The sequence below is a fragment of the Doryrhamphus excisus genome, chromosome 4 (genome assembly GCF_030265055.1).
Source record: "Doryrhamphus excisus isolate RoL2022-K1 chromosome 4, RoL_Dexc_1.0, whole genome shotgun sequence".
NCBI classification, from domain to species: Eukaryota; Metazoa; Chordata; class Actinopteri; order Syngnathiformes; family Syngnathidae; genus Doryrhamphus; species Doryrhamphus excisus.
In genome coordinates, this window is record NC_080469.1 from 10,886,762 (window position 1) to 10,908,700 (window position 21,939).

Genomic DNA, 21,939 nt, shown 5'->3' on the forward strand with positions numbered 1-21,939 from the left:
CACTGTTGGCATACTGATAAACAGACTGCTGGACTCCTTGCAAAGTAACTCCAAAACCACTTTGAGGAAATATGGCCACAGTTAACCCATCATTTTGGCTGTTGGTGATGTTTTGTATTTACAACTCAGCACTTGGCACCCATAATGGTAAGTATTTTAATATTTGTATGTAAATACAGACATGAACAAAGCAAAACAAAAATGCCCAAGTGGTCATTTCCTACTGGGTGAGGTTAAAGGGGTAATGTAAATATAATTCTATAGCTTACACTGCTATTCAGCTACACATAGTGTTTGGTCTGTCAGCATAATGTGATGGCATTTAAGAGAATAACATTCTGCCTATTTTAATTTACTTAAATGATACATCAATGATTTATCACCAGATAAGCATGCATCGTTGGCTTGTAAATATACTGCTTCCTATACAGCTTAATATATTTCATCATAGTAATAATATAGTTAAATAAATTATTGCCTCTCAAAACAAGAGCATAATCGTGTTTTAACTGTTCTTGTGTGTGTGCTCATTAGATTGTTCAGGTGTACCTAATGAAGTGTCCCATGAATGGTTCTGGCATGGCAGTTGTGTCAAGCTAAATGTGAATTACACTTGATTGTTCTTTCTCGTGTGTTATCTGCTGTCTTACTTCTTTTGTGTGTTCACATCATCAAATAAATGAACATTGGAGCCATCATTGATTTTATGTTTTTGTGTGCTTCATCAAAGCCTCAGAGCCTTTCCTGCGGACCTTCTCTGGCCGCCCTCTGAGAGAAGACGATGTGGACTACTTAGACTTGTCTGTGCTATACAATGATGACCCAGGTTCTGGCTCCTTGTCCCAGGCAGAGCCGGTGAGAAGACATCACAGCCCGCATCCTCATCGCAAGCAGTACTTTGTCTCGGAGGAGGCTAAGCTTTTCCTGAAGGGTTGCCTGTCGACCGCCTTCGTCCCAACTGTGTACACCTTTGTCTTCATCATCAGTGTACCCCTCAACCTTGTCGCTGCCGTGATTTTTGTGCATCCCGTCCGTCCCAGGAAGCCTGCTGTCATCTACATGTTGAACCTAGCCTCTGCTGACCTGCTTTTTGGCCTGCTCCTTCCTTTCAAGATGGTCTACCATTACCATGGCAACAACTGGACCTATGGCCCCTTCATGTGCAGTGTGGTGACGGCGGCCTTCTACTGCAACATGTACTGCTCTGTCTTGCTAATGGCGTGCATCAGCCTCGACCGCCTCCTGGCTGTCGTCTACCCCATGAACTCGCTGACGTGGCGCAGGTCTCAGACGGCATGGGCAGTTTGTGCCGCCATGTGGCTGCTGGCCCTCGCCGGGGCGGCACCTCTCTTAGCCGCAGGTCAAACTGCACACCTGCCCCACCTGCACATCACCACTTGCCATGACGTGCAAGATGCAGAAGAGCTAAAAGCTTATTATCGATACTTCTTCCCTATCTACTGTTCTGTGTTCTTCTTCATTCCTCTTATCATCACTGTGGTGTGCTACGTGCGCATTATCCAGGCCTTGGCAGCCTCCAACATCGAGAACCGCACCAAAAAGACTCGAGCGGTAGTCATGGCGGTCATCGTGCTGGTGGTGTTTGTGGTGTGCTTCACCCCAGCTAACATCATCCTCATGGTCCACTATGTCGAGGTCGCTCAGAAGTCCAGTGACACATCCTACAGGGCCTACCTGCTCGCTACATGTGTAGGCACCCTCAGCTGCTGCCTGGACCCCCTTATTTACTATTTCGGGTCATCTCAGTGCAGGAAACGGGTAGCGGCGCTGTTTGGACGCGGGGGACCGCATCAGTTGACGAGCAGCTTGCGCACAGAGAGCACCCGAACCAGCAGCAGGTCGTGCAAGATGGAGGTTGTTCAAAGTGGCCCGGGGGGCCAGTACAGCATGTTGGACACTTAAAAATGATGTATGTCTTAGTAGTGTGTAACAAGGAAAGAAATTGGGACACATCAGATAATTCATTTACTATATCAAGTTTTGGTGTTTGTTTCTATATTTCATATATTATCTGCATTTTGTTGTATAAACATTGGCTGGATTAGTCTTTACTTTTAGCAGTTGCACAGTCTGGTGAACAGAATAGGACCTTTATTCAAAGTCAGTAGACCTCCGCCAAGGTTGAAAGATATGAAGGACCTCTGCCAAGTCTCATGGGAGTTATGACATAGGTAAACAATTTTCATTCAGTTGCAGACGGTGAGGGAAAACAAGGGTAGAGTCGTCCCTCGCCACTTTGAATTCAGTGACTTCACTCTATCACGGTGTTCAAATATGTATTAACAATTCATGCTATTTTGTGGATGAATTTGCCATATTTTTACTCCAAAAATATGCCAATGGAAGCAAATTGTATGTATGTTTTGCCTCAAAGTAGCCACTCACGCTGTGGTGCAGCTCAAATTATACTTGCTCTCACGTCCGCCACGTCAATAAATGGTGATGCCATCTCAGAATGAAGTTAAACCGAAGCGTTTTCATAGGCTATTCTAAACTCATAACCTCAGTCCAAGTTACCATGGTGATATAGCCGCTTTAAAAGGGTACAGGCAAGCCTGGCTTTAGACTGGACACACCTTGCTAACTGTAAGAAGCAATATTTTCATCTGCTACATTCATTATGTACCCTGCCTCTCGCCCAGAGACAGCTGGGATAGGCTCCAGCATACCCATGACCCTGGTGAGGATAAGCGGTAGAAGATGGATGTATGAATGGGCATTCATTACGTCTGACATGGAAGATAAGCTTTCACCGCTGTCTGGACACCATTTTTTTTAACTATTTCATGCCTTAATGCAACACATCATGCACACTCACACAACTGAACCAAAGAATTTCAATCGCATGCACCATTATTTTATTTTCTCATTATTTTCACTAATCTGCCCAACATTATATATAGATACAGTTTGTATGTGGCCATATTTAATGTGTGACTCGTCCAATGACTGTGCGCATGTTCAAGACTGGGCAGCATGTTAATGTCACTTTAATGACATGTGGTTCAGTTACATTGTTGCACCGGACAAGGTCTAATATAGTCTATCCAAACAATACACATGTTAAGAGTGTATGTTTGGTCTGAGCAGCTACTGTATCTGTGTTAAGCGTTTTTTCACTCTGCAGTCTGCTTGTCATCAGGACACAGCTCTGGAACAGAAGGAGTGAGAGAGACATTTGTACAGGTTTTACAGAAAATCTCCATCTATTAGTAACTTGAATAAATAAGTATAATAAATACATAAAACGTGCAAGCAACACCAAGACCCGCTGACCTGTTATTCCATCATATTTATGGATTTTCTCTGGAAAATTCAAACAGTCCACTTGCTTTTGGAACACTTCAACATCTTTGGGATCTATTTGTCCGCTCCTTGCTGAAAAATTGGATATTACAGTGCATTTATTTTAAAAGGTCACATTCTATACCACTGATTGGTGGATGAGAGAAGTGCAGACTTACTGAACTGCAGGATGAATCTACCAGTCACGTCACCATTCCGGAAGGTGTCTGTCCACAGGAGGCAGTCGGAACAGGTCCTCAGGATGTGACCTTTGTGGTCTGCTAGATTTTCTTTGGAAACACTCAATTAATTATTTAATGAATAAACAAATTTTGATCCCTATATAAAATAAAACTTTTAATGATGCTGTAACAGTAATATGTGTCCCTCTAGTATTATATTCATTCATTTTCTACCTCTTTTTCCTTACGAGGGTCGCGGGGGCGCTGGAGCCTATCCCAGCTGTCTTTGGGCGAGAGGCGGGGTACACCCTGGACTGGTCGCAGGGCACATATAGACAAACAAACATTCACACTCACATTCATACCTATGGACAATTTGGAGTGGCCAATTAACCTAGCATGTTTTTGGAATGTGGGAGGAAACCGGAGTACCCGGAGAAAACCCACGCATGCACGGGGAGAACATGCAAACTCCACACAGAGATGGCTGAGGGTGGAATTGAACACTGGTCTCGTAGCTGTAAGGTCTGCGCGCTAACCACTCGACTGCTGTGCCGCCCTTCTAGTATTATATATTACCAGCAAACCTTCGCCAGTTTTGAAGTTTTTAATTGTAATCATGAAGAAAAAGCCTCCTTTCTCTTCCTCCCACCTTTGACCCACTCCTAGCTAGATGAATGCTGGAACCTATCCCAGCTGTCTTTGGGTGAGAGGCTGGGTACACCTTGGACTGGTCGCCAGCCAATCACAGGGCACATATAGACAAACAACCATTCACACTCACATTCATACCTATGGACAATTTGGAGTGGCCAATTAACCTAGCATGTTTTTGGAATATGGGAGGAAATTGGAGTACTTGGAGAAAACCCACACATGCACAGGGAGAACAGGCAAACTCCACACAGATGCCCGAGCAGGGAATCAAACCCACTGTATGTAATTTTTGCTCATCCACTTACTGCGAAACATGGTAGCAAGTCCAACAACTGTAGCATTGACTTCACCCAGAATACAACGATTGCTGTGTGGGACAAAGCATTTTACAAAATGTCATTTTAAAGTTTGTGAGTTTCCTAATAACGATCAAGTAACTTACAAGCAGCGATCACCCCATCGCAGTGTCACGATGTGACTCGCTGATGTCGGGGACAAGTCAATCCAAGAGCTTTTCATAGACTCCAATGCCTGATGGTACGACAGGGGGTCACCAGCTCCCATCACATACACCCATTTTCCAAATATCTGCAAGATCAACAATACAGACTGAGAGCGGGCTCTGATATTTAGTTGCATCATAAACACAGCGATTAATAGTCACAGCCGAGCGTTATCTTTGATGCAGTACTATGTCTACCAAAATAATACAATAAAATGACTTCATTTACCAGTTTTGGATCCTCTGGCATGAAAGGTTTGACCAGATCCTTGCAGTCCGGTGCAGAAGCACCACAAAGTGTGGCGAGAGGCAACAAAAAAGCAACCAAAGGCACACCAGTCATGTCTCACTGCCACACCACAAAGTGTGTTACTGGCTAACACCGCTGTCTCTGAGGGGCTCTCAAAGTGTAAAAAAAAAGGGGTGTGCAAATGTCTGGAAGGGGTAAAGAAAGGGTGTGTTCTGCACGGTAAATGCACCAAGGAACATTGGGAATAATCATGCTTTCACTGAGTGCTGAATGACCGTCTCAGCAGTCCTCTGTCGGCCTTGAAAGGACTCTGGGCGAAGTGCCATGACTCCTCTTGAATTCGCTGAAAACTTTTCTCTTGTGTAACAAGGCTTGTTTTTCTAGCAAAGGGTAGGTTGTGGTGACAATGTTACCCGGCAACAGTCTTTGTGGAAGTTTCCTGTAAAGAACAGTGAGGAGTTGGATAAATTGCACTTCCACTGCATGGTAGGAGTGAATAATGTTTTATTTTGTATATTCACCTAAATCTAATATTTTCTCCCTAAAACAATGTTTGTATGCATGTTGAAAGCATCAAATTATACCATTTTTACTTGGTCTACAAGTTATCACTAGCACAAGATCACATTTGAACATTTAGTATGTTAGTATGACATATTGTCTACATGTTTCACATTCTAGTTTGTAGAAGCAGGGGGCTCGGTCTTCCTGTTGTCAGGGCACAGATCTGAAACCAAAGCACAGAAAAATGATGCAGCAAGTAGGTTTGTATTTCATGTAAAGTGATACAAAGGTGAAAAAACAACACACTTGTGCCCATAAAGTAGTACTCAGCAGGGAAGTTAAGACAGGCCGCCTGTTTCTTGAAGGTCTCCAACTCGGATGGCTCGAGTTGACCAGTTCGGGCTTGAAAAGGAAGGAACAGAAATGGCTAATGAGGATAACAATACAAAGATAATTACATAATTTTAGAACTAAATTGATATATTTGATACAATCCAGACCAGGTTGTATACATCCCTATGAATTTTTCTAAAATCAAATCAAAGCATTGTGCAGCAATGCACGGGAAATGTCACCCATGTAAGTGATGCTCTGGATACTGACTGTTTTTCAGTAAAACAATTTTCATAATACAATACAATTATATTCATTGATCTATTCATTTAATGTTTTTGCATTGATCTTGTATGACACACACACTATAGAAGTAAATTTTTCTTTGTCTACACTATGGAACTATTCATTCATTCATTTTCTACCGCATATCCTCACAAGGGTAGTGGGGGGTGCTGGAGCCTATCCCAGCTGTGTTTGGGCGAGAGGCGGGGTTCACCCTGGACTGGTCGCCAGCCAATCACAGGGCACATATAGACAAACAACCATTCACACTCACATTCATACCTATGGACAATTTAGAGTCGCCAATTAACCTAGCATGTTTTTGGAATGTGGGAGGAACTCGAGTCTCCTCGCTGTGAGGCCTGCACGTATACCACTCGTCCGCCGTGCAGCCTACTATAGAAATATTTTCCATAAAATTTCCAAAATTCTGTGTGAGTCAGTTGTTTGCACAATTAAAGAAGAGCAACATACTAAAGAGGAAAAGATATCGGCCCAAAGATTTGCCATCTGGCAGGAGGGTGGTGTCTTCGGAAAAGAGGCAGTCGGCGCAGGTCTCGTAGTATTTGCCCTCATGATAGGAAGTATGGTTGTTGATGTTGACTGTGTAAAGAAGAAAACAACCCAAATACATTTGGAATGATATTCATTTAGGTCCAGCAGTATTTGTTCACCACCATAATAAAACATTTAACGTGACTGAAGTGAAGGTTTTGAATTTGAAGACGTTAAAAATATAGCATTACCATTTATAGATATTTTATACACAATACATCCATTTTCAAAGGTTTCAAGTGTATTATGATTGTAGCAAGTGATGTTTGGGGCCTAATTACACAACCAGAGTCCTCCCAAGAGATGCATTTACAGGCTTTCATTTGCTGCTTCTTGATGTTACACAAAAAGTCTCAAGTTGCTTCTTGCAATAACTTGCAGGAACTGAAAAGGTGAATAAAAACAGAAGTCAAGGAAATGGGAGGTAAACATTCAGGTTATATAAAGGGCCTGCAAACCACTGGTAGTACTGGTATATGGGTTTTTGAATGCTACCAGTTTTTATACACTGTCTTTTCCGTTTCCGTACAACATTGAGCATGACACACCTTGTTAGCCTTGTCCTGTGTCGTTTCACAGAAGGGAGTGCCCAAATAAAGCATCCTACGGGTTGGGGACTCACGGCCCATGCATTGTTTACTGCGTGCAACTACAAAATCACAAAAGGTCAGAAAACTATTGGATTAACGAAATAACTCATCGCAAAGTTTGCTCCTCGTAGTCTTTCCCAACGAGCGTCTTCAATAAAAGTAAATGTGATAAATGCTCATTTATCCATTTCTTTTCTAAATTTTAATTATTTAGTATCGTCCAATAATCCATTGTCCAATAATTAAAACCAATGGTTAGATTTACAGTATGATTATGTCGAATGCTGAATGCTTTTGAGCCTGTGAAAATGGATTGTCCACCGAAATTCCAAAAAAGGATATTACATAAACCACTCACATCTTCGGTCACATTTGATTGCTTTGTTTCAAATCCATTGTGGTGGTGAATAAAGACCAAAATCATACAAACTCCAAATACTTTTGGATCTGTACATGCATGAGAGAGTCATTATATGAGGCGATGCCTACAGGTGGCGTGACTGGTCATTCCCGTGACGGTAACATCAGCTGATCCCTGAAGACATTTATCATCAGTCCTGTAGGGTGAAAGTGGAGATAGAAATTTATTTATTTTTACTCGTCTGTGCAGCACTTTGGAAACTCTGTTTATAAAATGTGCTATATAAATAAAGTGGATTGGATTGGATTGGAGAAAGGAGATCTGATGATGACGAAACAAAGACTGAAAAGTGGTGTCCTTACAGGCGGTCAGCCCAGTAGAGGGAGATGACCCCGTTCTGTGAGGATGGAGACAATTCTATCCATGAGGCGTTCACTACCACCAGGTCGTTCTTGAGGCCAGGCTCATCCCATGAGCCGACATGGAGGATCCATTTCCCAAAGACCTGACAACACACAGGTTAATGCATTAATTATGTAGTGAAAAATATCCACTGTTTATCAGAACAAAAAAAAACACCACCATGTGAATAAACAATATTGTGATTAATCACAATTTACAAACTCCATACAGAGATGCCCAAGCAGAAATAACCACTCGGCCACCGTTTGGCTTAATAATAATGTATTGTTATTAACATTATTATTATTGTCAATAACAATACTACTGCTACTACTATAATTAATACTAATAATTAATACCCATTGAAACATATTTAATGGAAATTATTTTTATTTTTTTCAACCAAAAAAATTATGAAACATAACATAAAATTATGGAACATAATTAATGTTATGCAGCATTAAACATTAATTTACATGAATCATTAAAGTGTTAAAATCATCCAAATATCAAAATACTGTCAATGCTATATGTGTACATAGTTTTGAATATATATATATATATATATATATATATATATATATATATATATATATATATATATATATATATATATATATATATATATATATATATATATATATATATATATATATATATACTATATTAATGCTGCATAACATTAATTATGTTCCATAATTTTATGTTATGTTCCATAACTTTTTTTGTTGAAAAAAAAAATAACTTCCATAATATATCCATTATATATATATATATATATATATATATATATATATATATATATATATATATATATATATATATATATATCAGTAATACTTTCACAGCACACAGCATCTCAAGGCCTTATAATAACATGAATACTACTTACCGTAATTCATTTTATGATTTTTTTATTTTCAGTAAAAAATCAGTTATGTAACCATAGGGTTTGAAATCCATTGACTCATTTTGAAAAAAAATAAAATAAAGGCATATCTTTAAACGTGATATTTTTACACCAGTTTTTTGTTATTGTTAGAGTCACATGTGTGAGTGAATTATAATAATCACATGTGAGAGAGCATGGCTGATTTTATCAATAAGATTCTAGGAATGTAATTAATTTGAAATAAAAAATAAAATACTAAAAAGGATCAAAGTGCCATAATACGTATACCGACTGATATCGAGATATGTTGACACACGTACTTACAGGGCTGTGGTCATCCAGTAACAGAGGTTTCACCAGCTCTTTGCAGTCAGGTTCAGAGGATGCAGCACACAGAGAGGTGAACGCCAGCACAACAACCAGCAACCGTGCAGACATGGCTGAAGATAGCAGATCACCCACCACAGAGCTCACTGATGTCAGGGAGGCTGCTGCAAGTTCCCCCCCTCAATGATGTGTTGTGTAACAGTGGGCTGGAACACACACATGTCCCAAGGAAGAGGAGCACTTCACATTTCAGGTCCAGCCACCAGGGGACATTGTGGCCTATTTATTTAGTTATATAACTGCGAGCTGGCAGTGTATGAATAGCAGGACCTCTGGGTCTTTTATTCTGCAGGCATCCTTTTGGTCAACTTATACACACAAACACTCAGAAGAAGCAACACAAGCACAGAATCAGGGGCCAAACAAGTTATTTTACTATCAACAGTGGCTTCAATAGTGGCTATAACACATTCACCTATTTCATTCATTCATTCATTCATTCATTCATTCATTTTCTACTGCTTTTTCCTCACGAGGGTCGCGGAGGGTGCTGGAGCCTATCCCAGCTGTCTTTGGGTGACTCCAAATTGTCCATAGGTATGAATGTGAGTGTGAATGGTTGTTTGTCTATATGTGTCCTGTGATTGGCTGGCAACCAGTCCAGGGTTTACCCCGCCTCTCGCCCGAACACAGCTGGGATAGGCTCCAGCACCCCCGCGACCCTCTTGAGGATAAGCGGTAGAAAATGAGTGAATGAATATCGGGGATTATTTGGACCCAAAGTTCACAGTACTCTGGACAGAGGTTCTCAAACAAAAACTGCCACATGTTTAACTTAAGTTTCAATGTCCAAGCATGTCAAAATACTAGTAAATATTTGACTTTGTATCCATAAAACACATCAGACAATAGAGCCAGTTGTCTTTTTAATCTGTTACAACCAAAGAAACAAACATGATTACATCTGTAACAATCATTAAGACTTAGGAGGCAAGTCTTAGTCTAGTAAGTCTAGTCTTTGTCTTTAGGATGTTTTATTCTATTGTTGGACCTCTTCTGGGCACAGATCTGGAAGAGAGAGAAGCCTTACAGGTCACATGTGATTGTGTCAAAGTGAGACAGAATAGGAAACCTCGTACCTGTGTTATCTCCAAAGAGAATCTCTTTAGTGAAATTGAGGCATGCGGCCTGTTTCTTGAAAACCTCCAGCTGAGCATCATCCACAGTTGTAGTCCTCGCTATTTCACATAGAGACAATCTTATGACGACATCATATTTGTGGGACTAATTAGTATGAAACAAGACTCACTTAAAAGGAAGAGGAATCTGCCTTTTATGGGGTTCAAATTAGGAATCTTCGCAGTCATGTGGTCAACAAGAAGGAGGCAGTCAGGACATGTTTGCAGATATTTCTCGGAATGGTCCTCATCAGGGGTGCTGTACTGACCTGTTAAATATAAAGAGGTAGCTTTCAATCAGTCTCAGAACTCATACAAACAGATAACTGTTCACACCAAAGATCATACAATAGGATCAAATCAAATCAAATCAACTTTATTTGTATAGCACTTTTCCTGCAAAGACATGCAACGCAAAGTGCTTTACAGAATTCAAACAATTACCAATTAACAATTAGGAGTGGATTCCATGTTGACTATGTGAGCTATGTAGAGCATTACACTATGAATATCAGGTCCAATCTATTAGAATACACTTACTTTCAACTGTTGCAGCATCTCGTGGAAAAGATGAACTTGCGTTTTCATACGTGCATTTTCCATCTCTAGTGAGGGAAAAGTAAACCATTAATATTATGTTACCCATTGTGTGTAAAATTTGATCGTAAAAAGAGAAGTCACATTTTGTCTGCCCATTTCATCGAGACGCTATCACTGTCAGGGACAATGGTGAACTGAATCCAGGAGTTGGTCATTTTTTTAAGCTCAGTCATGAAATCTTCATTGTCTGTTGTCCCAGCATGGGCAAGCCATTTTCCAGATAACTACGGACATAAATGCACAAATAAAAGAAGCACATGAGGAAAAAATAGAGTTCTTCTACATTTTCTGGTCAAATGTGAAAAAATATACCAAGTTCCGATCCGTCATAGGTTTCACAAGCTCATCACAGGTGGGATCAGATGCCGTAGTCACAGCGGACAGAGCCAGCAGGCCTAAACAAAGGTGAACAAACATGATGAATTGCTGAGACCACAAAGACTGCCTGTGGATACTGCAAGAAAGGGGACCAAATATATAGCATTAGAGTCACAGATATGGTTATGCAAGAAAGGACTTCGGACCTGGACCTGAATGGACTGTTAACAAATTTTGTCTCTTATCCGAGATTGACTTGTCCACATGGGTACACTCTGAATTATCTTTTGTTGAAAAAAAAATGCATTCATCCATCCATTTTCTATGTGTCGGATCAGTAAATAGTCATGTCCACATGGGAACAGATGACTGGGTGAAAGTAATGTACTATACATATAAGGTGTACAGATTGAACTTAAAGGCGTACTTTCACTTGTCTGGACTCATGGCAAAGTGGAATTACTTTTGCAAGTCACTTTGGCGTATATGACAAAAAATATATCAGGGGAATGTTGACTATTAGTCATTCCAGTGTAAATATTTACATATTATATTGGTTTTCTGGCAGCAGTACACAACCGGTCACTTCTGGTCACATGACGGAGATGATGAGGCGGCTTTGCCAGATTTTGTCACTCTGGACGTCATTAAAAAACTAATGTTTCAGTGCACTCACGACACCGTTGAAATGCTAAAATATGAAGTACCAAAACACTTTTGACCTGAAAAACATTCCCATGTGGACAGGCAACTCATGCAAGGTTAGCAACCATTTTGTTCTTTTGTCAAATGCAATCTGTTCCAGTGTCTGTACTGATCAGTGTGGAGAGTGGTGGGGGCTGGTGGGGACAAAACAGAAGGGACAACCTCAAATGGGACCTATTATGTTCATTTTCTGTGCTTTGTATGGACTTGTGGACTAGTATAGAGCAGGATAACCTAGTGCTTCCAGATTCAGCACCTCCTTCCGCAGTGTTTTCATGGACTTCCTGCTTCTGACCCAAACAGGCTGTTTAATTTAGTCTACCCCGGCCCTCCTCTGGGTACGCTGTGATTGGTTACACTTCTAAGCGCTCCTGAGGACTTCCGTATTCGTAGGTCTGCTTTTACTGAGTGCAGGCAGTCTGGAGCCCATATAAGGAAGTCAAGATTAGAAAAAAACTCTGTAAAACCGAGCGTCCAGAGCCATAAGTAAGTCACTGATGGGGATGTCATACAACTTCATAACAAGAAATCCATATAACCATTTTACAAGAATGAGCCGATGCTTGACAGAGCAGCAAACGGTGTTAACAAAGCCAATTTCTCGTCCAATCATACTGTGATGGCACCGTTCAAATGAATGGTTGATGTAGAAAGCTCATTTACCTCGGTTGTTTACCACTTTGGGTTGAAATGAAATTAGAATTCAAGCTGTAGCAGTAATCCAGGAGCAGGAGCTGCAATAGCAAATTGCAGAATTGCTCTGCATGGCTAAATTGTTGAAATGAATACACATGAAGAAAGATGGTAGATATTATTTGAACAGACATTAAACCAACCCATCCATTAAACCAATCAAAGTTAAGAAACAGAAGTTGCCAATATTTCTCTCGGGTCCTGGTCCGAATTCCTTGCTTGCATAATCATGTTTATCTCTCTCTCATGTTGTATAATTGGTCCTCTTTTTTGCATCCAATGACAGTCTTCCTACTCTCAGTGTGATGGAGCAGTAGTTTCTACGCAATATTTTCACTTGTCCTCATTATGGTCATAGAGGTATGCTGGAACCTACCATAGCTTGCTTTTGAGGCAGACTTGTTACCAGCCAATTGCAGGGCACATGTAGATAAACAACAATTGATATTCACATTCATACCTATGGACAATTTGGAGTCACTAGTTCATCCAGTGGTTGCCAAATGTTTTTTGCTGCGCCCCCCTTTTAAAGTTTAAATAATGCACATACGCAACATACAATCTGTTCAGGAGAAAATATGTTGCACATGTAGCTCTCGGAATGACTCAGCACACTTCAGGGACAGCTCTCAGTGTCACAAGGGGGTTAGTGAAACCTGACCTTATTGGACTGCATCCTGATATGGCCTCAACACAAACCCAACTAAACATCATCCCATTGAACCAGTCAACAGATTTTGTCAATATTCCTCTTCGGTCCAGGTCCCAAGTCCTTGTTTGCCTCTTCCTCATAATATGTAACCTGGCCTCTTCCAGTCCTCCTGTTCTCTGCATGGTGTTGTCCAATTATCAGCAAAAATCTCATCATGTTTTATCATTTATGTTTAGGTCTGCTGGCGCTCTCCTCTCTGACTACTGCATCTGATCCCAGCTGTGAAGAGCTTCTTGTTCCCTTGGCCAACCGCAGCCAGGTATGTCGTCTCATTCGGTATTAAAGCTGCTTTCCATTTCCCTGAAAACATAGTCTTGTATTTTTCAATGTGTGTTTGTGTCCATAGATATCTGGAAAATGGATCTATTATGTTGAAACATCAGACAATGATGAATTCCTGAAGGAAATTAAAACATTTATGAGCTCCTGGCTTGAATTCTCACCTGTACCCAACACTGATACTTTTGGAATTACATGGAGAGACAAAATGTAGTGATTTATTTATTCACTCTGATTTCATCTTTTAAACAAATTACATCACAGAATAATAACAATTATTTTGCTTTCTCCTTACAAGAGCTGGAAAATGTACTCCTGAAAACGTTACTGCAACTTTTACAAGCTCTCCAACGGTTGAAGGTAATTCTAATAGATCTGATATGGTATTGATAGCTTAGTGTTGCATTCCAGGACTATTGGTGTGAACAGTTGTTTGTTTCCATGTGATCTGGGATTGACTGGTAATTGGTACATATTGAATGACACCACATATCAAATATAGTATCTTATATCATATAGCCAATTTCAGCACCTCCCGTGACCATCATACTGAGAAATACTTTAAGTCATGTCCTGACTGCCTACTCGTCATCGCCCACACTACACCGAGAATTCCTGAAGGGGGACCCGTAAAAGGCAGAGGCCTCTTCCTCTTAAGTAAGTGTACATTTGACTTGCACTATTTATTCCACCCCAAAATGAGCTTAATGGGTTCATTGTGACATCATAAGCGTATCTCTGTGTTCAACAGCGAGGACTGGAAGTGTAGATGCTGCTCAACTGGAGATTTTCAAGAAACAGGCTGCATGCCTCAACTTCACCAAAGAGTTGCACTTTGGAGACAACACAGGTAAGATACTTCCTATTGTGTTCCGACACAATCACACGTAACCTGTAAGGCTCCTCTCTCTTCTAGATTTGTGTCCAGACGCGGGCCAACAATAAAACAAAAACATCCAAGAGACAAAGACTACAACAAGCACCTTTACATCACGTCTATCCTCAGAGAGATACTGTAGATAAATGTGTGTGTGTGTGTTTGAAGTCTTATTGCTTGTTACAGAGCTTCTAACTTGCAATATACGTATACAGATGACCCAATAAATGAAATAATACAATCATATTGAACCTTAATTCAAATGATATACAATTATAACGACAGATTTTATATATAATATCAATAATAGTATTTAAATAATAATACAATAATATAATAAAATGGTATGTATTGCAATAAATCTGAAAAAAATAAACCAAAGGTCAATATTGTACTTCACAATATTGTTTGCTTTTCGAAAAAGATTAAAAACACAACTATTATTTATGGTATATTTATATCCTGAACAGTTTACACTGAGATGGCATGAAGGATTGAAATGGCCTACAGCCAATCAGGACGCAATGGGTGGTGCAGACAGAAGAGAGAAAAGAGAGAGAGATATATACACTGCCATCTGTGCATAAGCACAGAACTACAACACATACCTTTCCACAATGCAATTCTTCTTAAAGGGCCAGGCTCAAAGACAGTGAGTGTGAGAAAGGTGAACCGTGATGGAGCAAGGCATCACTGCACTGTATATCTGGACTGATATAGTAGCAATCATACAATATATTTGTCCTGTCATCACTCACTGAGGATCCTTGAAGATTGGTGCACAGGATCAAGCAAGAATTTTCTAGAACCAGAAAAATTAATTTGATTTGATTTTGCAGAAAAAAAAAAAAACTGTTGTCTGAGGCTGTATGTGTCCAATGAGACACCGTGTGGTGACATTACTCACTGGTTGTACTGTCAGTGATCAATCATGCCACTTTTTTTCTGAAATTTCAACTATTTTAACTTCTCATAATATCTTCCCAGCAGAGAAGTTCCTTGGCCATGGCTGCCGAGCACAGCAATGATACATTCAGCTGCCTCTGTCCACTAGAGGGAGGTCATGCTTACTCAATAAATGCACAAGGGGTTAGTGAAACCTGGCCTTGTTTGAGTGTGCCCTGATTTGGCCTTAAAGCAAAACAAACTACACATAATCCCATGAAACCAAGTTAGTGTGTACCATGCAGTATTGAGTTGGCCTGTTAAGCTCAAAGAACAAAGTGATGGAAGTGATCATTGTAAGTCCTTCAAGAAATTTAAACAGAGAAACAATTACCGTAATTTCCAGTGTTTTTGTCAAACCTTGAACTCATACAACAGTGGCACCAATTTATGACTATGTTCTAATCTTGTGACAGCTCCTTTCTTTCAGCACTACTACTAATTATTTAAATCATGTACCTGCTCACTAGTCAGTGAGGAAACGGTAGCTCTTTCTTGGCAGCAACCAATTATGGTAATAAGGGAACTCACAACGAGTTCATCAAACCATAGGAACCCATCAGAAATCACAGGACGTCATTATTTAGGAAAACAGTATGACTCATGCTCTCACCTGTGATAGAACGCTAAAATTATCACACAGCAACTTAACACTGAAAAGGTAGCTAAGAAATGTACAAGACGAGTAGTTTTAACTTATTTCCCTAATGCATTTATTGAGTAAGCATGACCTCCCTCTAGTGGGCAGCTGAATTAATCATTGCCGTGCCCGGCAACCATGGCCAAGGAACTGCTCTGCTTTGAGCCTGGCCCTTTAAGAAGAATTGCATTGTGGAAAGGTGAGTGTTGTAGTTCTGTGCTTTAGCACAGATGGCAGTGTCGCTCTCTCTCTCTCTCTTCTCCCTCTTCTGTCAGCACCGCTTATTGTCTTCTGCGTCCTGATTGGCTGTAGACCATTTCAATCCTTCATGCCATCTCAGTGTAAACTGCTCAGTGTATAAATATACCAGAAATAGTAGTTGTGTTTTTAATCTTTTCAAAAAGCAAACAATATTGTAAAGTACAATATTGACTTTTGATTTACGTAATTTTTTCCGACTTATTACAATACATAAAATTTTATTTTTGTAAATATTATATTATTGTATTATTATTTACATACTATTATTGATATTATATATAAAATCTGTCATTATAACTGTATATCATTTGAATTAAGGATCAGTATTATTGTATTATTTCATTTATTGGGTCATCTGTATATATTGCAAGTTAGAAGCTCTGTAACAAGCAATAAGACTTCAAACACACACACACACACATTTATCTACAGTATCTCTCTGAGGATAGACGTGATGTAAAGGTGCTTGTTGTAGTCTTTGTCTCTTGGATGTTTTTGTTTTATTGTTGGCCCGCTTCTGGACACAGATCTAGAAGAGACAGGAGCCTTACAGGTTACGTGTGATTGTGTTGGAACACAATAGGAAGTATCTTACCTGTGTTGTCTCCAAAGTGCAACTCTTTGGTGAAGTTGAGGCATGCAGCCTGTTTCTTGAAAATCTCCAGTTGAGCAGCATCTACACTTCCAGTCCTCGCTGTTGAACACAGAGATACGCTTATGATGTCACAATTAAACTCCTTTTGGGGTGGAATAAATAGTGCAAGTCAAATGTACACTTACATAAGAGGAAGAAGACTCCGCCTTTTTCGGGTCCCCCTTCAGGAATTCTCTGAGGTGTAATTGTTGTTTGGGCGACGACGAGTACACAGTCAGGACATGCCTTAAAGTATTTCTCAGAATGGTTGCCACGGAAGGTGCTGAAATTGACTATATGATATAAACATTTTAAAAAGGTGCAATGTAGTGTCATTCAATATGTACCCATGCATCCACCCAGCACTGATTCTTATGTCCAGGGAGGTTGCCAGTCAATCCCAGATCACATGGAAACAAACAACCGTTCATACCAATAGTCCTGGAATGCAACACTAAGCTATCAATACCATATCAGATCTATTAGAATTACCTTCAACCGTTGGAGAGCTTGTAAAAGTTGCATTAACGCTTTCAGGAGTACATTTTCCAGCTCTTGTAAGGAGAAAGCAAAATAATTGTTATTATTCTGTGATGTCATTTGTTAAAAAGATGAAATCAGAGTGAATAAATAAATCATTACATTTTGTCTGTCCATGTAATTCCTAAAGTATCAGTGTTGGGTACAGGTGAGAATTCAACCCGGGAGCTCATGAATGTTTTAATTTCATTCAGGAATTCATCATTGTCTGATGTTTCAACATAAAAGATCCAATTTCCAGATATCTATGGACACAAACACACATTGAAACATACAAGACTATGTTTTCAGGGAAATTGGAAAGCAGCTTTAATACCGAATGAGATTTAGGACGACATACCTGGCTGCGGTTGACCAAGGGAACAAAAAGCTCTTCACAGCTGGGATCAGATGCAGTAGTCAGAGAGGAGAGCGCCAGCAGACCTAAACATAAATGATAAAACATGATGAGATTTTTGCTGATAATTGGACAACACTATGCAGAGACCAGGAGGACTGATGTGACCGTGGATGCAAGGAAGATGCCAGGTTACATATTATGAGAAAGAGGTAAACAAGGACTTGGGACCTGGACCGAAGAGGAATATTGACAAAATATGTTGACTGGTTCAATGGGATGATGTTTAGTTGGTTTTGTGTTGAGGCCATATCAGGATGCATGAGGTCAGGTTTCACTAACCCCCCTGTGACACTGAGAACTGTCCCTGCGGGTGATCCCCTCTGGGTCACCAATATTTTTTCTTTTGCGGGCTACTTTTACAAAATGAAAAGGTTCAAGAGTTAGTCTTTTTTTTGTAACATTTTGTAACATTGTAACATTCATAGTTTATTTCAAGTCAAACAAAGCCAATATCATTTCAGCCTGCACTTATTCAGGCTATGTGTCATTGCTTCATAACACAACATTATATAATTTGAATTTTATGTTTGTTTCTGTTATGCAGTCCTATTCCGAGCAGAAGACACCACATTGGTTATGCGGCACATACAGCCTGGGCACATGCATGGACATTAGCAATCAACAACCATGTTGGAGCTGTGGAGATGTATCATATGCATGTCGTGTATAGAGTGTGAATAGATGTGTAACCAAGCCTCAGGTTTCCCATCTATATGTACATCTGCCATTTCATACGCTAGTTTTCCATCTGACTATGGTGGATTGCCAAGCTTCTTTCAAATGACAATTTAATTATTTTGTTTACATTTTTGTGGAAAATATAGACATTTTTCTTTCATTCTGTTCTTTTAGCCCCTATTGCTTGCATATGGGCTGCACTGTGCTTGAGTGGTTAGCACGCAGGCCTCACAAGTTCAAGTCCACTCTCGGCCATCTCTGTGTTGAATTTGCATCTTCTTTCCATGTATGCATGGGTTTTCTCTGGGTACTCCGGTTTCTTCCCACATTCCAAAAACATGTTAGGTTAATTGGTGACTCCAAATTGTCCAGAGGTATTGAAGGAAACTCACAGCCTCTCTGTACTTCGAGGCAAGTTCCTTGTGGGTGTGGAGTGGAGGGTGGGAGGCATCAATACACGAACCAAGATAGAATACGCCCCAAGATTTATTCCTGACACCACAAACCTAATCCAGACGTCCGGGCTTATCACAGCCCCTGTCTGCCTACCATTTAAGCAGGTCTTAGAACAGCGTAGCTGCAAAAAGCACCTTCTCTCCCTGCCCAGCTGTTTTTACATATTTCAGATTGTGCAGATGCGGTATCGGCCGGCTAATAAGAAGTTGCCACCGCCCTGGACTGCAGCAGATGTTATCCAGTCAGACAAGTACCCCCAATCCTGAGTGAGTGTGAATGGTTGTTTGTCTATATGTGCCCTGTGATTGGTTGGTGACCAGTCCATGGTCTACCCCGCCTCTCGCCTGAAGACAGCTGGGATAGGCTCCAGCACAACCACGACCCTCGTGAGGATAAGCGGTCGGAAATGAATGAATGAACGATAGCATATGCCAGCCAGTGGTTGCGTTGTAATTTGAGCCGGAGACATACACCAGCTTTGAATGCACATAAATGATTTAAATAAAAAAAAAAACAAATCTGCACATCCACACCACACAATTGAGCATAATTTCCAGTGTTTAAACTTTGTCGAACTTTGAACTTGACACTAATTTATGACCATGTTCTAATCTTGTGACACCTTTACTTCAGCACTCCTACTAATTGTGTAAATCATGTACCTGCTCACTAGTCAGTGAGGAAACAGTAGCTCTTGGCAGTCTCCAATTATGATAGTAAGGGAACTCACAACAAGTTTATCAACCCATAGGAAACCATCGGAACAGTCTGACTCATGGTGCCATCTTTGATAGACTAAAATGATCACACAGCAACTTAACACTGAAAAGGTAGCTAAGAAATATACAAGACAAGTAACAATACAAGTAAAAAAAAAACCCAACTATGTTTATTTATTTCCCTAAAGCATGCTAGGTGCGCTTCATGTAAGGATGTTGTACGTTTCACTCACCGGGGACGTACATTTGTGGGCATCGTATGAGGCTCGTGCAACACACTCACTTCGATTGCAAGATGGCGGTACTGGCTTCTTATTACACCTACAGCTATCATGACAAGAAAACCAGTCCATGGAGGTCGGGAGAACCAGAGTATTGCCATAACCGGGCTACGTACACAAAGTATATATACATATATATTGTATATACATATATGTGGTTGGTTATAGTAAATTTGTTACTGCTGCTGTCACACATGACTTTTCGCTTGCTGTTATGATTTATTGTAGTTTGCTGTTTACATGCCATTAAATGATGCTATCAGCACACACGTGTCACAGTAAATCATGTTGTTCCTTTATTGTGTTATCACCTGCATGAAAGGTAGAGGTTCTGCAACAAGCAATACAATTGACATAGCTCTACACTAAGAGCTTGCAGCGTCTCCCGCTGTGCAGATGACAGTTGTAGATTACATCTGTAGGACGTTTTGTTTCTTTACTTTTGAACGACCATCTATTCTGGACACTGATCTGGAAGAGAGAGGAGGCTTACAGATCACATGTGATTGTGTCAAAGTGAAACAGCATTGGAAGCATCTTACCTGTGAGGTCTCCAAAATGAAGATCTTCACTTAAGTTGAGGCACGTGGCCTTCTTCTTGAAAACCTCGAGGTGAGCATCATCTAATCTTCCAGACTTTGCTGTTGCACGCAGAGACAAACTTATATTTTCCTGATTTTATTGTGTGTCAAACAGTATTTTGTATGTTATATAGAACTTGCTTTGATGTGGAGATGGAGTGTGGACTCACTTAACAAGAAGATATTTGTCTTTTTTACCAGTTCCCCGTCATTGGTCCTCTCCATGTTGTTGTCGAACCAGAAGAGACAGTCAGGACACATCTTCAGAAATCTCCCCTTGTGTTCTTGACCGTAGAAGTTAAGGATAACTATTAGACATCGGAGAAATTGTGATTCAGTACTGTGACTATACCGAATAGGAAATGATCAGAATTACTTACATCCTTCACTGGCACAGCTACTTGAAGTGGAAGTAGTACTTTGAATAAAGCATGTCCCATTACTTGTAAGGAGAAAAGTCATTATTCTCACGTTACTCACTTCGACAAAATGTTTAAGAAGAAACTAAAAGGAATATTTACATTCTGTTTGCCCATTTCATGGTGAAGTCATGACTATTGGGGACAGGTGAAAGGTCAATCCAGGAGCTGCTGACTGCTTTAAGGACGTTCATGTAACCTTCATTGTCTGATGTTATAACATGAAGTATCCATTTTCCAGATACCTGTGGAAAGACACACACATCGAGTCTTGGAGTATTTGTTTTACTTCCAAGAATATTCTGTACATATATTGCATCATCCACGCACATATAAACATTCCATTTACCATGTTTCATATTCCATGTTTTCCACCATTCCCATCAATACATTTACTACATAGTACGTACATTAAACTGCAATATATTCACTTTCAGAATGCATGAAATACACAACCTGCAAAAAGTCAAAGCATACAAAGTCTGTATGGATATTTACATGTGAAACGGGTGTGAAGGATAACATAACATACCAGATTGATGTCCTCCACAGGTTCTAGGAGATCTAGGCAGCCGGGATCAGATGCAGCAGTCAGAGAAAAGAGAGCCAACACACTTAAACAAAAGTGATAAAACATGTTGATGTGTTTGATGCCAACACCACACTGAGAGCTGAAAGATAGATGCAAGGTAGACAACCATTTATATAACATGAGAGAAGGACGGACATTATTATGCAAGCAAGTACTCGGTGTGTGGATTTGTTAATATTGACTTTGGATAAGCAGCTATGACTACGGATTCAAAACAGACGAGAATGAAATGCATCTATGTCTTTTTGTCACAGTTCTCTCACAAGGGAAAGGTTACTTTGTGGT

The 21,939-nt window shown here is 40.1% G+C and overlaps 2 protein-coding genes across 2 annotated transcripts; one reads left to right on the plus strand and one right to left on the minus strand.

The window, feature by feature from the left end:
- The first annotated feature begins 33 nt into the window (after nt 1-33).
- f2r (coagulation factor II (thrombin) receptor) lies at nt 34-4,524 on the plus strand. The gene is made up of 2 exons (XM_058071723.1): nt 34-147; nt 731-4,524. The coding sequence occupies exons 1-2, from the start codon at nt 72-74 to the stop codon at nt 1,921-1,923; spliced, it is 1,269 nt and encodes a 422-aa protein (XP_057927706.1). The 5' UTR covers nt 34-71; the 3' UTR covers nt 1,924-4,524.
- A 15,811-nt stretch (nt 4,525-20,335) lies between these two features.
- On the minus strand, nt 20,336-21,939 carry LOC131128559 (uncharacterized). Its single transcript, XM_058071501.1, has 6 exons — nt 21,595-21,939; nt 21,165-21,307; nt 21,024-21,085; nt 20,814-20,951; nt 20,605-20,703; nt 20,336-20,533 (listed from the first exon to the last, which is right to left on the minus strand). The coding sequence occupies exons 1-6, from the start codon at nt 21,772-21,774 to the stop codon at nt 20,517-20,519; spliced, it is 639 nt and encodes a 212-aa protein (XP_057927484.1). The 5' UTR covers nt 21,775-21,939; the 3' UTR covers nt 20,336-20,516.